Source organism: Pseudomicrostroma glucosiphilum (assembly GCF_003144135.1).
Source record: "Pseudomicrostroma glucosiphilum strain MCA 4718 unplaced genomic scaffold BCV69scaffold_2, whole genome shotgun sequence".
Taxonomy (NCBI): Eukaryota; Fungi; Basidiomycota; class Exobasidiomycetes; order Microstromatales; family Microstromataceae; genus Microstroma; species Microstroma glucosiphilum.
Genome location: NW_020289914.1, coordinates 1,431,828 through 1,452,822, shown reverse-complemented (window position 1 = coordinate 1,452,822; position 20,995 = coordinate 1,431,828). Strand labels below are relative to the sequence as shown.

The 20,995-nt window shown below is 56.1% G+C and overlaps 9 protein-coding genes across 9 annotated transcripts; 6 read left to right on the top strand and 3 right to left on the bottom strand.

Annotated features, from left to right (window-relative positions):
• Positions 1-243: 243 nt before the first annotated feature.
• On the top strand, positions 244-1,702 carry BCV69DRAFT_280821 (YebC-like protein). Its single transcript, XM_025491742.1, has 2 exons — positions 244-1,036; positions 1,122-1,702. Exons 1-2 carry the CDS (start codon positions 290-292, stop codon positions 1,419-1,421), a joined length of 1,047 nt encoding a protein of 348 aa, XP_025350369.1. The 5' UTR covers positions 244-289; the 3' UTR covers positions 1,422-1,702.
• Positions 1,459-4,201, bottom strand: BCV69DRAFT_111985 (hypothetical protein). Its single transcript, XM_025489093.1, has 5 exons — positions 3,922-4,201; positions 3,753-3,832; positions 3,496-3,513; positions 3,029-3,060; positions 1,459-2,933 (listed from the first exon to the last, which is right to left on the bottom strand). The coding sequence occupies exons 1-5, from the start codon at positions 3,932-3,934 to the stop codon at positions 1,712-1,714; spliced, it is 1,365 nt and encodes a 454-aa protein (XP_025350368.1). The 5' UTR covers positions 3,935-4,201; the 3' UTR covers positions 1,459-1,711.
• Positions 4,141-5,417, top strand: BCV69DRAFT_112022 (hypothetical protein). Its single transcript, XM_025489094.1, has one exon. It carries the CDS (start codon positions 4,469-4,471, stop codon positions 5,210-5,212), a length of 744 nt encoding a protein of 247 aa, XP_025350367.1. The 5' UTR covers positions 4,141-4,468; the 3' UTR covers positions 5,213-5,417.
• A 525-nt stretch (positions 5,418-5,942) lies between these two features.
• On the bottom strand, positions 5,943-7,305 carry BCV69DRAFT_297154 (WD40 repeat-like protein; the record flags this gene model as incomplete). Its single annotated transcript, XM_025494089.1, has 6 exons — positions 5,943-5,998; positions 6,087-6,313; positions 6,390-6,815; positions 6,895-7,017; positions 7,096-7,211; positions 7,288-7,305. 6 exons carry the CDS (start codon positions 7,303-7,305, stop codon positions 5,943-5,945), a joined length of 966 nt encoding a protein of 321 aa, XP_025350366.1.
• A 723-nt stretch (positions 7,306-8,028) lies between these two features.
• On the top strand, positions 8,029-8,877 carry BCV69DRAFT_111923 (hypothetical protein). Its single transcript, XM_025489092.1, has 3 exons — positions 8,029-8,386; positions 8,482-8,610; positions 8,688-8,877. The coding sequence occupies exons 1-3, from the start codon at positions 8,124-8,126 to the stop codon at positions 8,731-8,733; spliced, it is 438 nt and encodes a 145-aa protein (XP_025350365.1). The 5' UTR covers positions 8,029-8,123; the 3' UTR covers positions 8,734-8,877.
• On the bottom strand, positions 8,781-11,892 carry BCV69DRAFT_266800 (putative SEC26; the record flags this gene model as incomplete). The annotated part of the gene is made up of 1 exon (XM_025490816.1): positions 8,781-11,892. The coding sequence occupies one exon, from the start codon at positions 11,890-11,892 to the stop codon at positions 8,887-8,889; it is 3,006 nt and encodes a 1,001-aa protein (XP_025350364.1). The 3' UTR covers positions 8,781-8,886.
• Positions 11,893-12,348: 456 nt separating this feature from the next.
• BCV69DRAFT_280814 (release factor) lies at positions 12,349-14,061 on the top strand. The gene is made up of 2 exons (XM_025491741.1): positions 12,349-12,825; positions 12,902-14,061. Exons 1-2 carry the CDS (start codon positions 12,412-12,414, stop codon positions 13,868-13,870), a joined length of 1,383 nt encoding a protein of 460 aa, XP_025350363.1. The 5' UTR covers positions 12,349-12,411; the 3' UTR covers positions 13,871-14,061.
• Positions 14,062-14,187: 126 nt separating this feature from the next.
• Positions 14,188-16,395, top strand: BCV69DRAFT_280813 (hypothetical protein). The gene is made up of 2 exons (XM_025491740.1): positions 14,188-14,752; positions 14,830-16,395. The coding sequence occupies exons 1-2, from the start codon at positions 14,523-14,525 to the stop codon at positions 15,992-15,994; spliced, it is 1,395 nt and encodes a 464-aa protein (XP_025350362.1). The 5' UTR covers positions 14,188-14,522; the 3' UTR covers positions 15,995-16,395.
• Positions 16,396-16,605: 210 nt separating this feature from the next.
• On the top strand, positions 16,606-20,414 carry BCV69DRAFT_256246 (kinase-like protein). The gene has a single exon (XM_025490595.1). The coding sequence runs from the start codon at positions 16,890-16,892 to the stop codon at positions 20,313-20,315; it is 3,426 nt and encodes a 1,141-aa protein (XP_025350361.1). The 5' UTR covers positions 16,606-16,889; the 3' UTR covers positions 20,316-20,414.
• Positions 20,415-20,995: the final 581 nt, after the last annotated feature.

Sequence of the window (20,995 nt, the reverse complement as noted above, 5' to 3'; positions counted from 1 at the left end):
GAAGATGATGGCGAAGGAAGACTGAGCCTGCCTCATGTTTCAACAAGGTCACGGAACATGACTGATACGGAACTGCTGGATAGGTGATGTAGGAGAGGAGAGGGGCCCAATCCAACACTCTGTCAAATCCTCGCATCTTTCGCGACGTGACTTGACGCTTCTGCACACCTGACGCGGAGATTGAATCACTTTGAGCCTTTTCCGAAGATCTGAAGCTTCCGCTCGTTGACATGATCTCCCTGGCCACCCTGGTATCCTTGCCACCCATTCGGTACAAGCTAGCAACAACATGGCGTGCTTCCCTCGCTGCGCTGTTGCCGGCCCTTCAAGGTGGCAGGCGACTGTTAGCTCACGGCAGGTCAAAAGCCCTGTCTCCCTGCTGCCACCTCTGCTCCGCCCGTCAACTTCCTGCTCCTCACCTTCCTCACACCGGTCCTTCAGTTGCACCCCTCCGCACCCCTCTGGCTCCAATCGCTGGAGCAAGATCCGTCACAAGAAGGCCATTCAAGACTCTGCCCGCTCCAACGTCTTCGGTCGCCTCACACGGGACCTCGTCGCTGCCATTCGATCTGGCGGGCCCCACCCAGAGAGCAACACCCGTCTAGCTGTCGCGCTGAAGAAGGCAAAGGAGCTCAACTTTCCCAAGGACCGACTGGAGAATACCTTTGCCAAAGCAGACAAGAGTGGTGAGACACTTACTGCCGTGACGTACGAGGCGCTAGGCCCACCGAGCGCCCAAGGTGGTGCAGCAGTCGCATTGATCATCGAATGCTCGACGGATTCTCCCGGACGGACGCACGCCAAAGTCAAGGAAATCTTCAACAAGTCTGCCTCTTCCAACTATCGACTCTCCTCTGTTGGTCATCTCTTCCAGAAGAGGGGAGTAATACGACTCGCGCTTGCTAGTGGAGAGGCAGGGAAGTTTGATGAGGTCTTTGAAGTGGCATTGGAGAATGGGGCGGAGGAGGTGAGCGAGGTAGAGGCGGAGAACGAGGCGCAGGGGAAGATTGTTCAGGAAGGAGGGAGTATCGTTGAGGTGAGTGTAGCTCAAGCAGCGTTATTAGACGGGTCTGAGCAAAGCAGAGCGACTGACGCCTCCTCCTTCTTCCTTCTCATGACAGATTCTCTGCGAGCCTTCGCAGATCGATCCCATATCCTCGAAGCTCACCTCGTACAATCTCCTAGAGGCCGAGCAGCGCACCCTCCCCTCAGGCCCTTGGCTACGTATACGCGACGAGGAAGGCCCTGAAGATGGCGCAGAAGGAGGGGCTCAACAGGAGCAAGGGGCCGACGCATTGTCGGAGGACACTGCCGGATGGGTCGACGAGGAGGCAGTGGCCAAGCTGGATCGGCTGGCTTCGGCGCTGGAGGAAGAGGCGGACTGCACAAGAATCTGGAGCAATCTGTACGGCTGGCCGTAACAATACCATCACTTCATGACGTGACATCGCTGTGTGGGGTCCTCCCATCTACAAAGAGAGCTCGATCGATACCTAGTGAAAGGTCAGGCAGGCAGCTAGGTATTTCATGCACAGCAGATCCGGATATACAAAGAGAGGGAGACCTGAGGGCGAACATGACAAGAGTGACAACAGAGAAGGGAAGAAATGGAAAGGTAGTGGAAAGATGGGGTCGAGCTGGTGACGTAGTAGGAGAAAGCCTACCGGCGGATACGAAAGAGGCGCGGGCCTTCCCCATTCAGGTTGGTGCATCAGAAGGTCTGGTGACCACTCTGCTCCATCGCAAAGAGGTTCTGGGAGTGTTCTTGCTGGAAGTGATGTGTTCCAGGGTATCCTTGGTGTGTTGTTGATGACAACTGGTGTTGGTGTTGTTGTTGTTGACGTCGACCTTGTTGTTGTGCTTGTGCCTGTTGGTGCTGCTGCAGGGGCGAGAATTGATTTTGGCCCTGTTGAGGCTGTGATCGCATGCTCACATTGCCCATGCCGTAGGCAGGATGAGCGCCCCGATTTGCGGCCGACCAAGCTGCCATGCTGCTCTCGGAGTAATGCTGCGAGTCTAATGAAAGACTTTCCATCGCCTGTGCGGTGAGGGGCTGCTGGGCGAATTCATTCGCAGGAGGAACATTGTTGACCCAAGCTCCGATGCTGCTCTGGTAGTGAGGCTGATGATGCGAAAAGTGTTGAGGCTGAGGAGGGTGCAGATGCTGCAGAGAGAGGAGCTGGTTGTGCTGAGGGGTAGCAGACGAGTGAGAACCTGGCAGGCCGTACGAGGAAGCTGACGGCTTGCCGGGCATGGCTGTGTATGTCGAACCATCATGTGACGTGATCAAAGAGTGGCCACTACTGCCATAAGAAGGGTGGCCAATGACTCCATCGTGTGTGTGAGGAGAATGTGGGTGCGAAGGCGTCGTGCCGCTAGAGAGATCCGAAAGCGACTCTTCGTCCCGGCTACCATCGCTGGTCTGCAGAGTCAGAGGCGTACCGTAGGGCACGCCATAGTGCAAGCCGTGAGAAGTTACTTGCGGTGCCTCCATTGATGTACCTGCCATGTGGTACCATTGCGACTCATGTGTCCCCGAAGGCGAGGAAAAGTATGGAGCTGTAGCACCCCCTGCCCGCAGGGTAGTCGGCACCGTCCGGTCAAAGGACTGTGAGGCTAGTACGGCATCTTGCTGTGAGCTGACCACTGTGTTGGAACCGCGAATACTCTTCTTCTTGAGCACCGTGCCGTGGGCCCGCTGCACGTGTCTGTTGAGCGTGACGCGTCGACAGTAAGTCTTGGAGCATGTGTCGCATCGGTAGGGCCGCCTGCCTGTGTGGATCCTTCGGTGCCTTGCGAGGGAAGAAGAGTCGCTGAATGACTTGGAGCAGACTTCACAGACATGAGGCCGCTCTCCAGTGTGTATCCTCAGGTGCACTGTAAGTGCCGAACGCTGGATGAAGGTTTTACCACATGCGCTGTACGGGCATTGGCTGATGTAAGAGAAGGGGGAAGATTTAGATCCGCGTACGTGTCAGCACACAGCGAAGAGGAGTCTGAAGGGCAATCGCCGAAAGGCCGTACTTACAATGGCCTCTCTTGTGAGTGAATGCGTTGATGCTGGATTGATCGAATGAGGATGGCGGGTATGCGAGGTCAGCCTCAGAAGCCGTGCCTCGTGCGGGGGATTCCGGGCGATCCGCTGCTGCTGCTCCGTCCCGGACGGATGTGCCATGATCGAGGTCCGTCCCTGCTGATCGTCCTCTCCCCCCCCCCCCCCCCCCCCCCACTCTCCTCCTTCCTCTCCTGGAGAGTGTCCGCTTTATGCCGCGCTGCAGTCGCTCCTCGCATCTAAAATCGACGAACAAAGGGACTTTTAGGGTCTGCGCTTTGTGCATGAATCTCAGCACAAGTCCTGCACCTCCGCCCAGCGTCCTTTGGCTTCCCGCCCGGATCTCGACCTCGGCTTCGGTGGAATCTGCGCCACGCTTCGCGCCCCGACGCAAAGGACCTCTCAATTGACTCAACCTCGAGAGATGCGACGATGACACTCACCCTTGCAAGATCACTCCGCTGTGGAGCAGAGGGAGCAACACGGGAACAAAGGGAAAAAAAAAGGGACGAGAGGATGGACAGATGTCAGCATCAATTCTGATCGGGCGCAGGAGCGCAGGCACAATTCCATTCCTCCGACCCCAGACCAGACACTGCACGTCCACGGGAAAGGACGTGCGCTGAGTGCCCCTGTCTCTCTCTGTCTTGCTCGCAGCTGATCGTGGTACAGCTGCTTCGTCGTTGTCACGACCACTCACCCTCGAGAAAGCCTTGCTACACCCACTCTCTCCGCACTCGAAGGGGCGGTCTTCTGCTCGCTGATCATCGTGCACCAACTCTGTGAAGGGAAAGAGTCAAAGGAGACGGTGGTGTGAGAAGGTGTGGGAAGCCAAGAGGAAGTACTTGGCGGGAGCTTTTGAAGCTCACCTAGAATGTCCATTGTGGGAAGTGTAGCCCACGAAGAGAAATGATTGAGGATGAAGAAAGATCGACGAGGCAACTGATGGGTATTGATTGAGACTGAGGAGAAGAATTGGGAGGTGAGAGCTGGTGAGGAAGGAATGGAATGGTCCGACAGGTGAGAATGAGGCTGTGACTATATAAGTGACTGAAGCAACGCAGCTCTGCCAGTCGTGGGTCCTTGTACTATCTCGCCATTGTACTCAGGGGTTGAGCAGGCCGGCCGGGCTTTGAATGGCGGGGGGCAAGGCAGAGCGGGTAGGCGAGCGGGCGGGCGATTGCTCGAGCGGGCTTCCGGCCCATTTGGAGTGAGATGCGGAGGTAGCACGCCGATCAAGGACGAGAGCTCCGAGGAGGCATGCAGAGAGATGACAAGGCAGACGTCGTTCCTGGACCGCCTCTGTTTCTGCCGAAGATGGTGCACCTCAGGCGGCCGATCTTGACGCCTCAGTAGCCCCTTTGATTGCCATGTTGCTCGCTACGCCGAGAAGCTGCCCCGTGCACAGCCCTACATATGGCTGGAGGCCCTGTACGCAAGTACGACGTTCATCTCTGCTGCAAGTACGCCCGAACCGCTTCGCATAGCATGCACAGCTGGCGTCTTTCGTTGTTTGTCGTCTCAGGTATCCCTGTGTGTTGCGCCACGTCCGTGTTGGTCAAAGCGCGCAGCTCGTCACCGCGAACGCCACGCCCAAACGCCTCCATACTGTTGCTTTGTCCCTTCTGCCAAGAGAGAACAAATCAGATAGCTGGCGCTCGACCTTCGATTGCTCTATCAATGTGCGGTGACACTACACCAGTGGGACACCAAGACCAAACAAAAGCCTGCTTGCTTGCATTCGAAGTCACAATGCTGTCGTTGGCGCGAATCAGGCGACACAGAAGGAGCAAGAGTGCGCCTCATGGCCTTGTACTTACTTGTTTCCCACGTCACGCCCTCATCAATGGACTTGCATCACAGCAGTGCCTCGCTTTGCCTATTCACCGCTCTTTCTTCGAAGACTTCTCCCGCCTGACCAATGCTTGCTCAATGGTATCCCCGCTGCCCGCTCAAGCCCCTTCTCATTTGTTTGTACGGTGCACAAGCAGAAGCATAGTCTGTGAACTGCAGACGGGGCGCAAAGGAAAGGGTGCGTGCGACTATTTGTGCATGCTGCAACCAAAGGCAACCTCTGACCAATGTGAATCAAGGTGCTGCTTAATGTCTCTTCTTAGCAGATTGCATTGTACGTGCAGAGATGTGACGTTGGCGGGCTAAGCGGCCGGCTTAGATATCGCCAGACCTGTCACTCCCTCATCAACAAAGGCTCGCCATTATCAGCACAATCCACACAAGTGCACGTTGCCGTCATCGCAAGGACAAGAGTGGCCCAACAGCGCTCAGCTTCCGCCCTCTATTCCCGCCCCGGAACTACGACTGTCAACAGTCCATCTCCCACAGGCCCTCGCTTGCTTCCTTAGGCGGTCTGTCACACACCCACTCACCCGGGCCACTCGTTGATCAACCCGGGTAGGCTGTGCGACTGCCAAGGTACCCACAAGCAAGCAATCCAGCCCAACGACTCACGCTATGGGCCTGTTTGTCGGACGTGCGGACGGCACGGTCAGATCGCGTCCGCTGCGTTCCCCCTTTCCCATCAAGGCTCACTTAGGTCCCGCAGACATGGCATGGCTGTGCACCTAGGAGGCCCGTCCTGCCGATGTACTGCTGCTGCTGATGCTGCTGCTGCTAGTGGGCTTTCACATTGCTGGAATCAGCACATCTTGCCCGCCCAAGCAAAATCGTCCCTGCGGGTTATCCATCCTTGCTCTTCGTCACGCTCTCGGCCATGTCAGTCCGAGCATCGTCGTCAGTCAGTCACTGAGACGGCTCGACCACACAACTGTGCGCACGTATAGATGGACGTGTGATTGAAGTGTCATTGCTTGTGATTGTGATGGTGAGAAGCTCTCGGGCTACGTCATCGCCTAGGTCAGGTGAAACATGTCTACATCCACAGCCCGTACTTCTTTCCGGGGTAGGTCTGCCATAGCCGGATTGTACCTATTGTCGTCGTAGCGAGAAGAGAAGAGGGACGACTGTCAGCGAGCTACCCTGGCGCCATCAGCTTCAGCGAGCGCACGCAACTCACCGTCCTCACTACCACTGGCAGCCAGTTCCCCGTCAGGACTATAGCTCACTACATGGGCCGGACCGTGGTGGCCCTTGAGCAGCTCCTTTTCCTCTCCCGACTCAAAGTCGTGGATCCTCACCCACCCGTCTCCCGTAGAGCCAACGATGAACCGGTCTGCCAGGATGGGATGGACCGACGCTGAGGAGACTGGCTGAGCCAGAGTGAATTCTTTGCGGATCGAGCGACTGAAAGTAAGAGATGATGTTAGTGGGTCAGTAGAACGCCCAAGGCTGCGAGCCTGGTTTTGCTCTGTAGACTCACCTTTGCGCATCCAGCCAGGTGATCTTCTTTCCCGATGCGATGGTGATCAGCTCGCCGAGCACACCTTGAGACCTTTCCATCGACACAATAGGATCCTCAAAGGTCATCTCGTGGCTGACCTGGCCAGATCTTATATCCCACCACCTCACCGCCTTGTCCTCTCCAGCGCTGATGACAGTGTTCTCGTTGTCTCCTCTCTGCCACACTACGCTCTTGATGGTACCATCGTGGGCCGTACCCTTCGACGAGCTGCCAGTCAGCTCTACAGGCGCAGCGTCCGGCTGATTGAGGTCAAAGAGGCGTAGCTTCTTCTCGTGGCCGCCCGTAAAGATGCGGCTGCCCTGAGCATCGATTGCGACGGAGCGAACAATGTGATTGTGGGGAAAGGTATGCAGACATTGTCCGGTAAAAGTGTCCCAGACCTTACTGATATGCAGTCCGAGCGGGTGGGAGTCAGCTACAGCCTGGAACCAGACCTGCCTCTTCGTCTAGACACGTCACTCACGCTGAGAAATCGGCGCTACCCGTCACCGCTTTCGATGCCTCGCCACCAGATAGCTTGGCGCTCCAGACGGCACCCTTGTGGCCAAGGAAGGTCCCAACCCAGTCACCCAGCCAATCGCGGAGCCTGCAATGCACGCAGAAGAGCAGATCGGAATCAGTCACAGCACATGCTGTATGCAGTGACAGTCCACCGTCTACTCACATTGGATTACCGTCCTTGCAGCTGGACAGCATTGTGTAAGTCCCATCCTCCTGCAGATCTGAGAACTCCAAGTGTACCACTGGTCTTGTGTGGCCTGAACATGTCAGCGGCACCGACTGTAGAGGAGCAGGCATGAAATGCAATTAGCTTCTTGTCGCACGGATGCAGAGAGTCTTTACAGTATGTACTCACCTTCGGTTGGTTGGACATCTAAGCAGGACAAGCAAGAGGTGGTCTATCTGAGTGTTGGAGCTGATCTGCGGGCGATTGTAGGTGGTCCTTTTAAGAGGTGTTCCGAGGTCTGGAGAGACTAGTGCGCGTGCGCTTAGGCAAAGGAAGGCTGGAGCTTTGCGTAAGAGTGTCGCAGATGAAGGTACTGTAACGAGCGTTCGGATAGGCGATGAAGGTATGCTGTGATGTTTGGGAGTACGCTGGGGCTGATGGAAGGGCCGGTCGAGCCGATAGTTGCGATGAGTACGATTACAGAGAGATGTCCGCGGCAGCAGTAGGAGTGCAGAGGAGAATGGTGGTGTTTCGAATGAACAAGCAGGCAATGGAGCGACGAGCGATGTGAGAGTTGGACCGCTCGATGTATAGGCGGAGAGGAGTAGGCTCGCTTTGTTGCAGTGCAACGATATGCAGTGGGCAGTCTTGGGAGCTTGATCAAAGATGGAGAAGGAAGGCCAGAGAAAGGCTTGGGGTTGGTAGGGAGGCTCGCGTGACGAAGTGATACGCCCGACTGAATGGGCGGTTCTAGCAGGCAAGAGGAGAAAGTATGGGTAGTGAAGGGACAAGTGTTCGTAGTAGGAAGATCAAAGGATACTGGGGAAGCTATCCTCCGTCGCCTTGCGGACAAGACGAGGCGGCCATCGCACGGCAGCAATCAAGAGTTGCTTCCGTCCCGCCGCGCATCTCCGCCGTCGGCCCCCCCACCTCGCATCCTCACCTCTACGCACGCACGACCTTCCATCGTGATCACATTCTTACTCGTGTGGTCCCTCGTCCCCCGCTGTCATCGTCCAATCGCCATGCCCAAGGTCATCTCGCGATCCACCATCTCAGCATCCAACGACGCAGGCCAAGAGGCCACACCTCTCCGCGTCCTGTACTGCATCTGTGGAGACTTTGCCCTCGTATGCGATCGGCCCCTCTCTCAAGTCCCAACTCGGCCACTGGATGGAGCTCACATTCTGAGATGTCTGGATAGTCCGCCTGATGCGAGGGGGAGAATCAAGGTGAAGAGAGTGTTCAAAATTAGCGCTAGGCAGGGAAAACAGGTGATGATGAAGAGGTAAGTGTCGGGCGAGGCGATCCAGATCACCTAGGCCTGTGGTACTGCTACTGTCTTGACAGCCTACTCACCAGTGCTCTTCTCTCGGCCTCCAGGCCCGATGGAAAGACAGAGAAGCAGTACCGATTTCACTGCTCGAGATGCGACCTGCCTCTAGGCTACGAGGTCACACCACCTCCCTTGAAGAGTGGAACATTCACTTATATCCTACCGGGAGCTCTAACGTGAGTCAGAAGACGACGGCTGCGTTCTCCTTAGCGCAATCGAGAGACTGACGTGGAATGATTGCGACTTTGAACAGTGAGACGCAGGGAAAGCCACCAGCGAATGTATTGCTGGAGCAATGAGCCCAGAGCAGAGAAGAGGTCCGCTACGTCACGCCATCTGTACTACTATCATTCATTACATACAGATTCTCTCAATGTACTTAATATCGATCGGATATGTTGATCATGGCACTGGCTGAAGAGAAGTACAGAAAACATCTCAATCAGGCGGCATCACAGTAGCAAGTCTCCAACGTCCTCGGCATCAAGATCCCTTCCTTCGTCATCATCTGCCGAGGGACCCTTCTGAGCGACAGTGATGCGGTCACCCAACGAGAGAGCAATGCCCTGCGTCTTCGCCCTGATCCTCACATGACCTTGGACAGTCCCATCGTCCAGCTGCTCGATACTGACATTGGCCAGCGCATCTTCCCCAAAGAGAGACCTGGCGTAAAGATTGGCAGAGAGGAAGCCACAGCTGCCGGCCAAGGAGGCTGAAGGGGTGAGACAGGCCATATTTGTCGACTTCATCATGTGCTGCAGGTATTTGTGGAGGTCACTGAATGTCGTGTTGACGTTCACCTTGTTCTCCCACTCAAACTCGGTCCACATAGACCTGAACTGCATCTCGGTGCACGAGGCGGGCTTGATGTAGTCCATGATATCAACGTGAATGTCGTTCAGAACGACACAAGCGCTCTCAGGAGCAGCCGTCGAGGTCTTGTGGCCCTTCTCGGTAACTTCGTAGATGATGTTGCCAAAGATAACTCCAGTCTCCGTCGAGCTGACCTTGATGGTGGCCTTGATGGACTGGAAGGCGTAGGGGCCGAGCGTGTGTGTGGATGGGCGCTCTACCAACTTGAGATCGCCCAAGGTAGCAAATTCAATGCCCAGATTCTGCAATGTTGCCGATGTCTGGTTGACGATGAGCACGTCAAGAAGGATGTCGAACTGCTGGACGTTGACATAGGCTTCTGCATAGACCGAATCTGAGAATCCAGTAAGTTGTACCACCCTGTTGAGCTTGCCGACAAAATCCTCCTTGGCCCTCTCTGAGACTCCAGTGGCCTGAGTAAGCTCCCGCTCGGCGTCCTCTGCCTCGGCTTCTGCTGCACTCTTCTTGGCCAGCTGTCGGAAAGAGATCATATCGTCGGGCTGCACTTGCTTCACCTTGCTTTCTTGCGCCTTGATTTCTGCTTTCTTCTTCTCTTCTGCCTCTACCATCTTAGCATATGCTGCTTTGGTATCATGCAGGAACACTTCCTGCACAGCATCATCGTCCTGCACACTGCCGCCTTCAGAGGCTTGCAGACCGGCCAGCGTCTCGATGCACTCCAGGATACGCTCCTGTGAGTCCTCGTCGATAGTAGCGGCCGCAAATTTGCTCTGACCGACCCGGACAACCGAAGTCATCAACAGCATCGCCTCGGCCCTTCGTGCGTTCTTGTGCCCAGCGTCGACTTCTGACAGACCGTTGAGGCGCATGATGAGCTTGGTCAGGGACGACGAAAGAACAGTAGCTGTGTAGAAGTCTCCCAGCAGAATCAGCGAGCGAAGCGGCGGTTTGGTAGCATTCTTGACCGCTTCCAGTCGTGCGCTCACGCTCGACTCCGAGTTGAAGGCAGTTTCGGTTGCGTAAGTCCCGTCGGCCCGTACTCGTGCGGTTGACCCCTTCGCTGCCGACGTCACAGCAGCAGCGCTCTCATCGTCGGGCTGACCATTGCTTTCCTTTGACTCCTCTTGCTGAAGAAGACGCTCTTCCGCGGCAAGAATAGGCACATCTCCCACCACTTGCCTAATGTGACTCAGCGCATCTTCAATCTCATCCTTTCCTTCGCAGTACTCTCCGACGATCCACAAAGCTCCGCGGAAGACCTTGCCGCTCTTGATCTGTGGGTATGTCTGAAGGAGCTTCTGAATGATTGTCGAGCGCAGGTCAGGGAACTTCTCAACGACTTCTCGCACGAAGACGATGACGTCGATGGCGGATGGATTCGAGGAGTCCCCGAGGAATTCCATCAGAGTGTGTACCACCTTCGATGCCACTTCTGAGAAGCGAATGGCGCATTGGTGGATGGACTGAATGAGCAGTTGCCGGTATTCGATGTTGCGCTCCTGTGTGGTATTTCCTGCACCGTTGGCATTCTCGACTGTCTTCATCAGCTCCTTTCGCAACAGGAGGACCACCTCCTCGACATTACGACTTGAAACCATTTGGAGGGCAATGCCTAGGCCTTTCCGCCGCACCTCCATGTCTGGAGCTGTGAGTACTCGCAGCAGATCCATGACAAGGGTGTCAATAACGTGCTCGTGCTTTGTACGCAGTACGTCAAGACGAGAGAGGACGATGAGCTTCACGTTGTTGTCGGACTCCTTGACTGCCAGCTCGATGAGAGCGCTAGCGGTGGCTTTGATGGCAGCCGAATTCTGTGTCAGGGTGGTCAAAGTGATGGCTGCTTCGTACTTGACAGCATGGGAAGGAGCCGAGAGCAATTCCGAAATGGCTCGAATGTACTTGGTTTTGTGACGACTTTCTCCCTTGCACTCTTTCCGGATCAGCTCAATGACCGCCAATTGCATCAGCTCGTCCATGCTGGCGATGGTCTCGAAGACGCCCATCAAGTACTCGATTGCCTTGGTAGGTGCTGTGTGAGAGAGAAGGATGAAGGCATTCCTTCTGCAGGTCGAATCAGCTTCGGCTGCCAGGAAGGTGAGCATTACCTCTGGAGCATCCGAGATCATGGCCTCATGACGCTGGTAGATCGAGTAGATACAGAATACGGCATTCTTGCGCACATAAGAGTGACGATGCTCAAGACATAGACGGATCGACGGGACGAGGGGCTCGAGGAGCTCTGGTTCCTTGATCTTCTGCAGGAAGCGTAGCGTAGAGCCGCGAATGTACTCGTTGGGATGCTGGAGATCGTTCCTGATGGCATTGACAACGAGGATCATCTCTTGCTTGAGTTCCCCCTTCTCGTCGTATTTGGGACACACCTCCCAGTAGAAGTGCAGCATCTTCTTGATCTGCTTACTCTTCGATGGGAGTACGTATTGAATGATTGGCATCAGCAATGTTGGTTGTGTTTGTCCGTTGAGGCTCGAGACGATGATCCTACGAAGCGTCTGCAACTTGACCTCGTCATCAGCTTTCTGGAGGATGCCGCGAAGCTCGGACGGAGTGAGCTCAACGCCAGAGTCCTCGGTCGGCGCGACGACCGTGTACGCAGTTGTGTCCATATTGCAGTGTTCTATAGGCTCTCAGTGATGTGCAGGCAGTGTCTGAGGATGGTCAGAGGGGCGTAAATCCGATGGAGTACGCAAGAAGTGGGGACCAGGTCGTGATGCGGGGGACTACACGTCTCGAGGCAAGGAAGCCAGAAGCTGCAGCAGGAAAGGCCACCGTGGTCCGGGGGGTAATTCACGAGCGAAGTGGTCAGAAGGGATGGTCGCGGAGCTGTCACCCCTTCTCCTGAGTCTCGTCGGGGGCGTGGTGATGAGGGCGAGGTTGGAGTAAGAGGTTGGTGGTGGACGAGTTGTTCCTTGGTCAAGGCGAGCTGGCTGCCTGTATGCTGTCTGTTGCTCCGCCGGACTGTCCAGCGTGTCTGCGCGCGGGATGAGCCGAGGCACCAGCCAGTGTGTTGCTTTGGAAGAAGTCAAGGCCGGGCAGGGCCCCTTCCGCTTCTCAGTGGTGCGGATCACTCCTCTTTCAGATCTCTACATTGCTCAGACAGGCGGCTACGACTTCGCGGCCAGGCGATGCTAACTTCGAATGGCTCGCGAACAGCAGTCACACAGGCTGTCAGAGCCACAGGGAGAGCACACGCCCTCCCTCGGCCTGCCAGGACATCTGCAGCATGGACATGGAGCTTTGTCCACCACCTGCACTCCTCTCCTTCTGCCCAGGCAGTAGGATCATTGAGCAATTGGCCAATACGCACCGGTCACTCGTCTCCAGCCTTTCCTGTCCGCCAGTCTTCCTCCCATGCGGCATCATCAGACCCTGCCATACGACTGGCGCAGCTCACACTGGATGCAGAATCTCAAGGCGCAGCTCAGACTGAGCTCGATACACTCGACCCTTCCAGTGCGGAGTATGCCCAAAGAGCCAAGGCACTGAGCGACCAAAGAGCTCTCCAGGAGGTGTGGAAGTCATGGAAAGACTACGAGAGAGTGAGTTGTGGAGCGTTCATTGGCGCGCTCGCGCTGATCTAGCACTTGATGCTGAAGTCTTCCTTCTTTCCCACAGCAAATACAAAGTGCTGAAGCAATTCTTTCCAATGAGGCGGATGCCGACATGAAAATGTTGGCTGAGGAGGAGATCACAAGTCTGCTTGAAGGCCAAGAGCAGTGCCGAGAACAGCTCGTTGAGGCAATGTTTCCCGAAGATCCTCTCCATGCTTCGGGCGCCATCATCGAGCTACGAAATTCCATCGGTGGAGCAGAGTCTTCGATCTTTGTTGCATCGATGACGAGGATGTATCAGCGATGGTGTAGCGCTCAACCGGGCTGGTCAGTACAGACCATGTCGATGATCGAGCCAGAGTCTTCTTCCATGGCAGGCCTGACTGGCCTGCGAGAGGCAATCTTGCAGATCGAGGGTCCTGGTGCTTACGGCCGTCTACGCTTCGAAGCGGGCATCCACAGGGTGCAGAGAGTACCTGCGACGACCAAGGTGGCGAAGCTGCAAAGCAGTACAATTGCAATTGTCGTTCTGCCCTACGATGCAAGTGCCAGCGAGAAGACAGTCGACGACGTGGTCGACCCCAAGGATGTCAAGACAGAAGTGATGCGTAGTAGAGGCGCTGGCGGCCAACACGTCAACAAAACTGAGTCAGCTATTCGCTTGACTCATCTTCCCACTGGCATAACCGTCTCCATGCAAGATTCACGATCTCAACAAGAGAACCGCGTCAAGGCTTGGGCCATTCTTCGGGGGCGGTTGATGGATCTCAAGGTGAAGCAGGACGAGGAGGATGCCAGGAACCTGAGAGGCGAGCAGATTGTGGGCCTTTCCCGAGGAGACAGAGTTAGAACCTACAACTACCCTCAGGATCGGGTAACGGATCACCGTCTACAGATGTCCCTCTCTGGCCTCGACGCCTTCATGGAAGGGGAAGAGGAAGGAGGTTTGGGCACATTCGTCGATAGTCTTCAACAGAAGGAGCGAGAGGCCATTGTAGATGCTCGTCTCAAGACTGCCGCTAAGGCCACGTGAGGAGAGACGAGTGAGGAGCAAAGTGGAGGACAGTGAAAGAATAGAATCGGATGGTTTCGGGTCTGCCGACATTGTCCCACCTGTCAAGCCAGCCCAATGATACCCCAACACTCTCATGCAGACTGTCATCCTGTACTTTATTGCATCATCAAACGAACGAACCAACGAATGAATGAACGGTCTACCTTGAAGCGCTTGCTATCCCGCCCGGTACGAGAATTTCCGCCTGTCGTCGCCCTGAATGCGCCCTGGCGGAGCTTTAATCGCCGCTACTGAACGAGCACTAAATCGCCTTCTCCACTCTCTCCCCGCCTCCGCCCTTTCCCTTCCAGTCCCCTCAACACTTGGTTCATACGAGAGTCACACCATCCTCTCCCCCATCCGAGCTCTACACCAGTCTGCAACACTCCGCGTGACATTTCACGACTCCATTGACACCTGATTCTCCACCAGTAGATCCTGGCTGAGGTCGCTTGTCCCTGCTTGTGTCTCCACCGGAAGCTATTCCTCGCAAGAGGGACTCGACACTTCCTGTCCGAGCAAGCTCACCAGACTCGAGCTGCACTGGCTTATCGGACAGCATCTCTTGATCAAATAGACCGAGAACCAAGGGCACTGTATCGTAGACTCTCTCTCTCGCACCCTCCTCCAAATGGCCATCACTCCATCATCCATGTCAAGCTCTCCCACCAACTCAAAGGGCCTTATGGAGGACAAGGTCTTCGAATCTATGGCCAAGAAAGCCTCCGAGAGGCAAGTCAAGGAAGCAACACAGGGATTTGGCTTCCATTCTTGCGCTCTACAGATCAAAGACCAGAAGAGGTCCAAATGGTTCTACACCCAGGTACTAGGAATGGACGTGGTCAAGGAGACCGAAAGCCAGTAAGTCAATCCATGGCTGAAGGCCTGCATGACATCAAACTTGTGACCCACTAATGCCTAATGCCTCCTCCTCTCAGCGACGTCACAATGATATTCCTAGCCTTCCCAAACCCTATCGACAGTGAGACGCCTGAGCTGGAGTTCGGACAACGCAGGGGACTACTTCAGCTTATCCATGTCGCAGGAAGCGAGAACGAAGACGCCTTCCGCATTCGACACGGAGCATCGGGCTTTTGTCATCTCTGCGTCAATGTGACGGACTTGGAGGGAGCTCTCGGTAGGATGCAGAGCATGGGAGTGACTATCTTGGAGCCAGGCACGACCGAGCAAGGGTACGCGGTTATAGCCGACCCTGACGGCTACAGCCTGCAGCTACTCTGCTGTCAGATCGACCAGTCCCGCGCTCTCAAGCGACAACTCGAAAAGATCATCATCTCCTCATCAAGGGACTCTACTTCTCGGTCGTTGACTGCAAACACGGCCGGTGGAGAGTGGACCGAGACGACGAATGGGTCCTTGCCTCCACCGTCTGGGATGCCTGCTCTCAGCCAATTCCGAGGGGGAAGTCCGAACTACCAGCACCCCCACTGGGCGGAAGGTGCAGCAACGGGTGGAAGCCCTCTGGTTCCTGCCAGCCCGCTCTCGGCTCACTTTGCCCTTCCTGCCGTCAGCGCTGCCAGCTCTACGACTGTCGGCCCAGACACGCGACATCTCAATGTAGGGCACTCAGTAATGAGCGGCTTCGAAGACCTGCAAGCCTCGGTCTCGGTATCTGCTTCCTCTACCGCCTACAGCAACGGCAGCAATAACGGCAGCGGCAGCCTCAAGGCTATCGCAGGTCAATCCGCTGTTCGGCTGGTTGAATCGACGTGCGACCGATCTAGAGTCGATATGATCGACGCACCCAAGACGATAGACTTGACGTGTGTGAGTCCAAGACCACCACTTTCGGCCAGGCGCAAGACAGCGCCCAACGCCCTCTTCCGAACACTTTCGGCGTACGCAAAGTCTGGAGGCCACGTCGATGGTACTGGAGGCAACGATCTGGGGTCAAATACCCATAGAAGCCTTCCCAGCTCCCCGAATGGCACCAGAGAGAAGGTGGCGGGGACAGCAGCAGGTGGCACCTACTTCTTCCAGCGACGCGTCTCTACGAATCTGGCTCCCTCCTCAGGGCCGGGGGCGCCAGCTGCGAAGAAATTCCGCGATCGCCTCCCTTTCATGGGTACAAGGCAGCGATGAAGATGGTAGACCAATGAAGTCACGATGAAAGTGGAGAACAAGAGGCTGCAGAAGAACTGCAAAACGCAAGTGTGTTGCTATACGTATGCCTGTCGGCAATTTCCTCGAGTGCGGCCGTGATGCCCCTCCTCTACTTCATCGGTGTCACCTAGCGCCTTCGCGTGTCCAGAGCCAGCGAAGGCCTTGCACGTACCTCTCTATCTGTCCCACCCCGTTCTTCTTTTTTCCTAAACCTACGCTATATGTATCAAAGTTCGTGCAAGCATCTGGCGGGGCGTCGGCGCAGAATCATGATACCGACTTTAGACCCCGACTCTGGTGTGCCTACGGGATCCCTCACGCCGGCGCCATTCGCAATCGCATACTTAACATCGCAATATTTGATGAGCCATCATAGCCACACAAGCTTGTCCATGTAGCCTCCCCTCTTTGCTCCTCCGCATCGTCCCAGCTAACATTCCTCGTTTGGATGCGGCGCTGCTCCGACAGCGTCCCTATGTTCCGAATCGGCGTGGCGGCGGGCGGGCACTTTTGAGTCGCGCAGTTCCGTCGCCCTGGGTCAGACGAGAGCCAAGGCACCTTCATCCTGCTTCCGTGTACCAGATTGTTGTACCTCATTGCCGCTCCTCTCCTTCCTCCTCTTCCTCTCCTTTGCACTTACAGAGGCTTTATATGACCTTCTAGCGCTGCCCCATCGCCGATTCCCCGTGGTTCCTACCTTCAGACAATTTCGCCAATCTCGTGGCCCCATTGTCCCCTCTCCTACGCGTCCAGAACACGGCTTCCCCGCATCCGCCGCGGTTATCTGCTGCCTCTCGAAAGACCACTCGTGCCACGGAAGCACCTTTGCCCTGCTCAGTAGACCTTTCAGGTCGAGCGGCGAGACGCTTAGCCAATGGTCTCGTCCGCATCGATGTCAGGCTACCAATCTTTCGGCACAGAGAGGGCAATGCCCGAAGACTTTGATCCCGTCCAGCTGCCCAAACTGAGTCTGGATACGGCAGGGTCGGATCAGATGCGCAGCTCCGGATCTAAGCTTGCCAACCAGCAACAGGACAATGCATACGGAACTCGCATTGCTCCTGTCCGGAACGAACCTGCTGACGATGCAGCCGCTTCATCTGGTCTTCCACGACTGGACTCAAATGGTAGTATAGAGTCTCTCGGCGCGTCGAAGACAGCCAGCTTCTTTGCATCGAGTCCTGTCCTGAAGGCTCCATCTACCAGCAGACCTCATGTTGGCTCAAGTCATGCCAGACACGGGAGCTCTTCCTCCTTCCAGTCGCTGTCTGTCATCCCTCCCCAACTTCTTCCACCTGCCAACCTCCTTCGCTCGCCAAGCAGCTCCAGTGCTACGAACGGCTATGCTGGGCCTCACAGCGACTATCATACCTATGACGCAGGCAGTTCTAACCCGCTGAGACAGAACAGCTCTAGACGTCAGCATGAGCGTCGACCCTCCTCCTTCAGAACAGCCGCGATTCAGCTGTCCAGTCCTTCAGATTACTATGATACATCGGCGCTGAGCTCAGCAGGCTCCATTCGATCCCGTAGGAATTGGGACGAGTTTGAAGGCAAGCCGATCACCCCTCTGCCCAGTCCAGGTATTGGTCAAGAAGAAATGGAGTCGCGGGACTCGATGTTTGCGGGCGCATATACTTCGGGTACATACAGCCACGGCCGGGGTGCTGGTACGCATTCAGAAACGTCCTGGACCCGCCTGCCCAATCTCAATGGGGAAGACAGTGTGTCAAGCCGAGACGACCTGCTCTCGATACGACCTTCGCCCTTCTTGACTGCTCCGGAGATTTCAGCGAGTTTCTCTGGCGCTTCCACACGCTTCTCTTCCCCAACGGCAAGAGACCATCCTGAGCAGTCTGGAACTTATAGGTCTACAGAGATGGCCACTCGCTCCATCAGTAAGACGAAAAACTTCTTCACGGCATCGCACACGCCAATTCCGCCGGCTCGGACCCCGGTGAAAGGCAGCGAGCAGCTGGCCCATGTAAGAAGCGTAAGCAATCAGAGCGGTACGAGCAACACCTCGTGGGAATCGCCTCCATCTGCAGCTTCGACTTCTGTTCAGTCGCCTTGGCTACCATTGCGGTATAAAGACAGTGACCTGCCACAGTCCACTGGCAGCTTCACAACTGTCTCAGGCTCTCATCTGGCTTCGCCGCCCGGTTCTCTCTGGAGCAAGCGGCCTGATCTCCAACAGAGGACCTCGGACTACACTTCAAGCCCACTTAATACAACAAGGACAGCTGGCCAGGAGTCCAATGCAGAAATCATGCGCTCGCAAGGCTCTCCCGTATGCCAAGCTTCTTCTTCGAGTGCATCTCCCCTGAAGTTTGTTCCCCAGCCATCTGCGCTGGATACGCCCAATAGTCGATCCGCAGAAGTGGACAAACGCCCTACAGAAGGTCACAATCAGGGCCCCAGTGAGCAAATGTCCAACAGTAGCATTATGCCGCCGAGAGGAGGTTCTCCAGATGGAATTTCACAATCGTCTCTGAGCAGGCTGCCCACATTAGCAGACTCGTCAGCGAAGTCTACACCTCCACTGCGCAGACCTCCTTCCACAGGTCGGATGGATAGTACCTCGGATATGGACGCTCCACTTCATTCTCCAAGCACTGTTGTGCCCAGTACAGGCGGTAGAGGGAGGTCTGGCACGATTCTTGACGACGATGCTGCTATGGAAGAGTCGGAGGATGAAGCCACGAATCGTGTGGGAAGGTACCGAGTGGAGCGGACTCTAGGAGTTGGAGCGTTCAGCCGAGTTGTCCTCGGTGCTCCCCTGCCATCCGAGACAGCGGGCTTTTCCCTGGTCAGAGTATCTTCTCCGTTGCCAATACCTTCCGTGCACAGCGAAGATGGGAAAGACGTAGAGAGCGGGGCCAAAGAGAAGGACGTTACAGGGTCGCGGTTGAGGGCTTTGCACTGGCCACGGCCTTGGCGTAAGTCTTCGATGTCTCATCTGAGTGCGGACTCCAGCTCCCGATCGCCCTCGAGGGGCTTTCTGAGCAAAAGAACAACAAGCCCAGCAACATCGCAAGCATCGAGTAGTCTCAACTTGCCGGCTTCACGTGCCCACTCCAGATCGGGTTCGCAGGAAGCTGCCCTCGACCTCTTACAATCTCGACCTGGAACTCCGGGCATGACGAACGAGGACGTCAGTACCAGTGGGGAACTGGTGGCTCTCAAAATGATAGAGCGGCAGCCTTGCGATCAAAATGAGCGCATGCGAGTCAGTTGGGTCCGAGAGGTGGAAGTTCTCAAGCACATTGAGCACCCCTCTTTAATAAAGTTCATCAACGCCTTTTCAACTCCCCGGCATCACGTCCTCGTCCTCGAGAGGGTGAGCGGAGGGGAGCTCTTCGATCTTCTTTCGGCTCATCACTCGGAGTTGGCTCAGCGAGAGTGGCTGATCCGGAGGCTTTTCGCTGAGCTTGCCAATGCGGTGGGATGGATGCACAGCATTCACCTGGTCCACAGGGACATCAAGCTGGAGAATATCATCCTCACCAGAGACCTCTTCACGGCCATGTCGCCCGGCGAGCTCACGCCATCGGCTGTGGGGTCAGTACCTCTTCTGAAACTGACGGACTTTGGTCTGAGCAGATTCATGGACCCCAACAAGGCCTTCTTAGAGACTCGATGTGGATCAGAAGAGTATGCTGCGCCAGAATTGATCATTGGCAAGAAGTATGATGGGCGCAAGACGGACTGCTGGGCTATGGGGGTGGTCCTCTACTCCCTCATCTGTGGAGGTCTGCCCTTTGTAGAGGGCTCACCGGGGACTGCTACTTCGCCCAGTTCGTTGACTCTCGGAAGCTTTGGAGTCAATTCCACCTCTGCCAATCTGCAGATGGTGACCAATAGCACGCGAGAAGGGCCTCATCGAGGCGCTGGTGCTGACGCATCGGATCCCCAGGTGGATGCTCGCAAGCGCAAGGCTCACCTGCTACGAATTGCAAAGGGCGATCTGCGGTGGCCCTCTCAGACCAACGACGAGTCCCTGGATGTGCCTCCCTCCAGCCTATGTCCCTCTTCCAATCGACTGGTGACGCCGTATGCGAAGCACATAGTCTCACGGCTGCTACGGCGCGACGCCAACAAGCGCGGCAGTGCATGGGAATGCTTTGAGGATCCCTGGCTCACACATGGCTCCTTTCTCTCTACAGAGGGAGGCGAGGCTACGGCTCGGGGAGAAGTGGTGGAGTTGCCTCCCGATCCGAGGACGGCAGAGGGTGCGATGTGGCTCTCGACGCGAGCATTTGTGCGCGCAGGCGTGGGACCGGTGGCCGAGGTGGACTAGCAGGGCGGGGTGGGACGAAAGTGACTGTGGGGCGCCGGTGTGCATATGAGCTGATAGTTGCTGTCCATGTACCCTTTCTGTTGTAATAGTACCACCGTCTGTCTGATCTTCCTTTGCTTGTGTGCGCTGTTTTGCATCTGCCTGCCGCCCCCGTTTCCAATTGGAAGGATTGTGTGGTGCCTGCCTGTGCATGAAGAGGAGCGCAGAGATGTGCGCCTTGGTTGAAGAAGGGTCTTGTGCAGCTCTTGGAAGGCTTCTCTTTGCGCCCCTGGCCGGCATTGCTTGGCCGCCTGCGTGGGTGGGTGCGTGCCTGGCTGAGCGGGGCGTGTGTGGCTGTGATCTTCCGCGAAGGGTTTGGTGAGGTGAGACCTCGAGGCCACTGCACCCGTGCCGGTGTTTGGGGGCTGGGCGTGTGTGTGTGTGGGTGCGCCTGCCTGCCTGCCTGCCTGCCTGCCTGCCCGTCTCCTCGTTCGCATGCCCCTTTGCTCCCTCGCCTGGCCCTGCGCGAGTGACGTGCGTGGGTTGTAATCCTCTCGGGCCAAGTTCTGCCCCCCGTCGGACTTGAGCGCACCGCCGCGCCGTCACGAACATCGATCAAGTCGAATCCAGTAGGCGGCGGCTCACCACCAAGAGGAAATCCCATCGGCAGCGGCTTGAAGATCTCGTAGGCCACACCACAC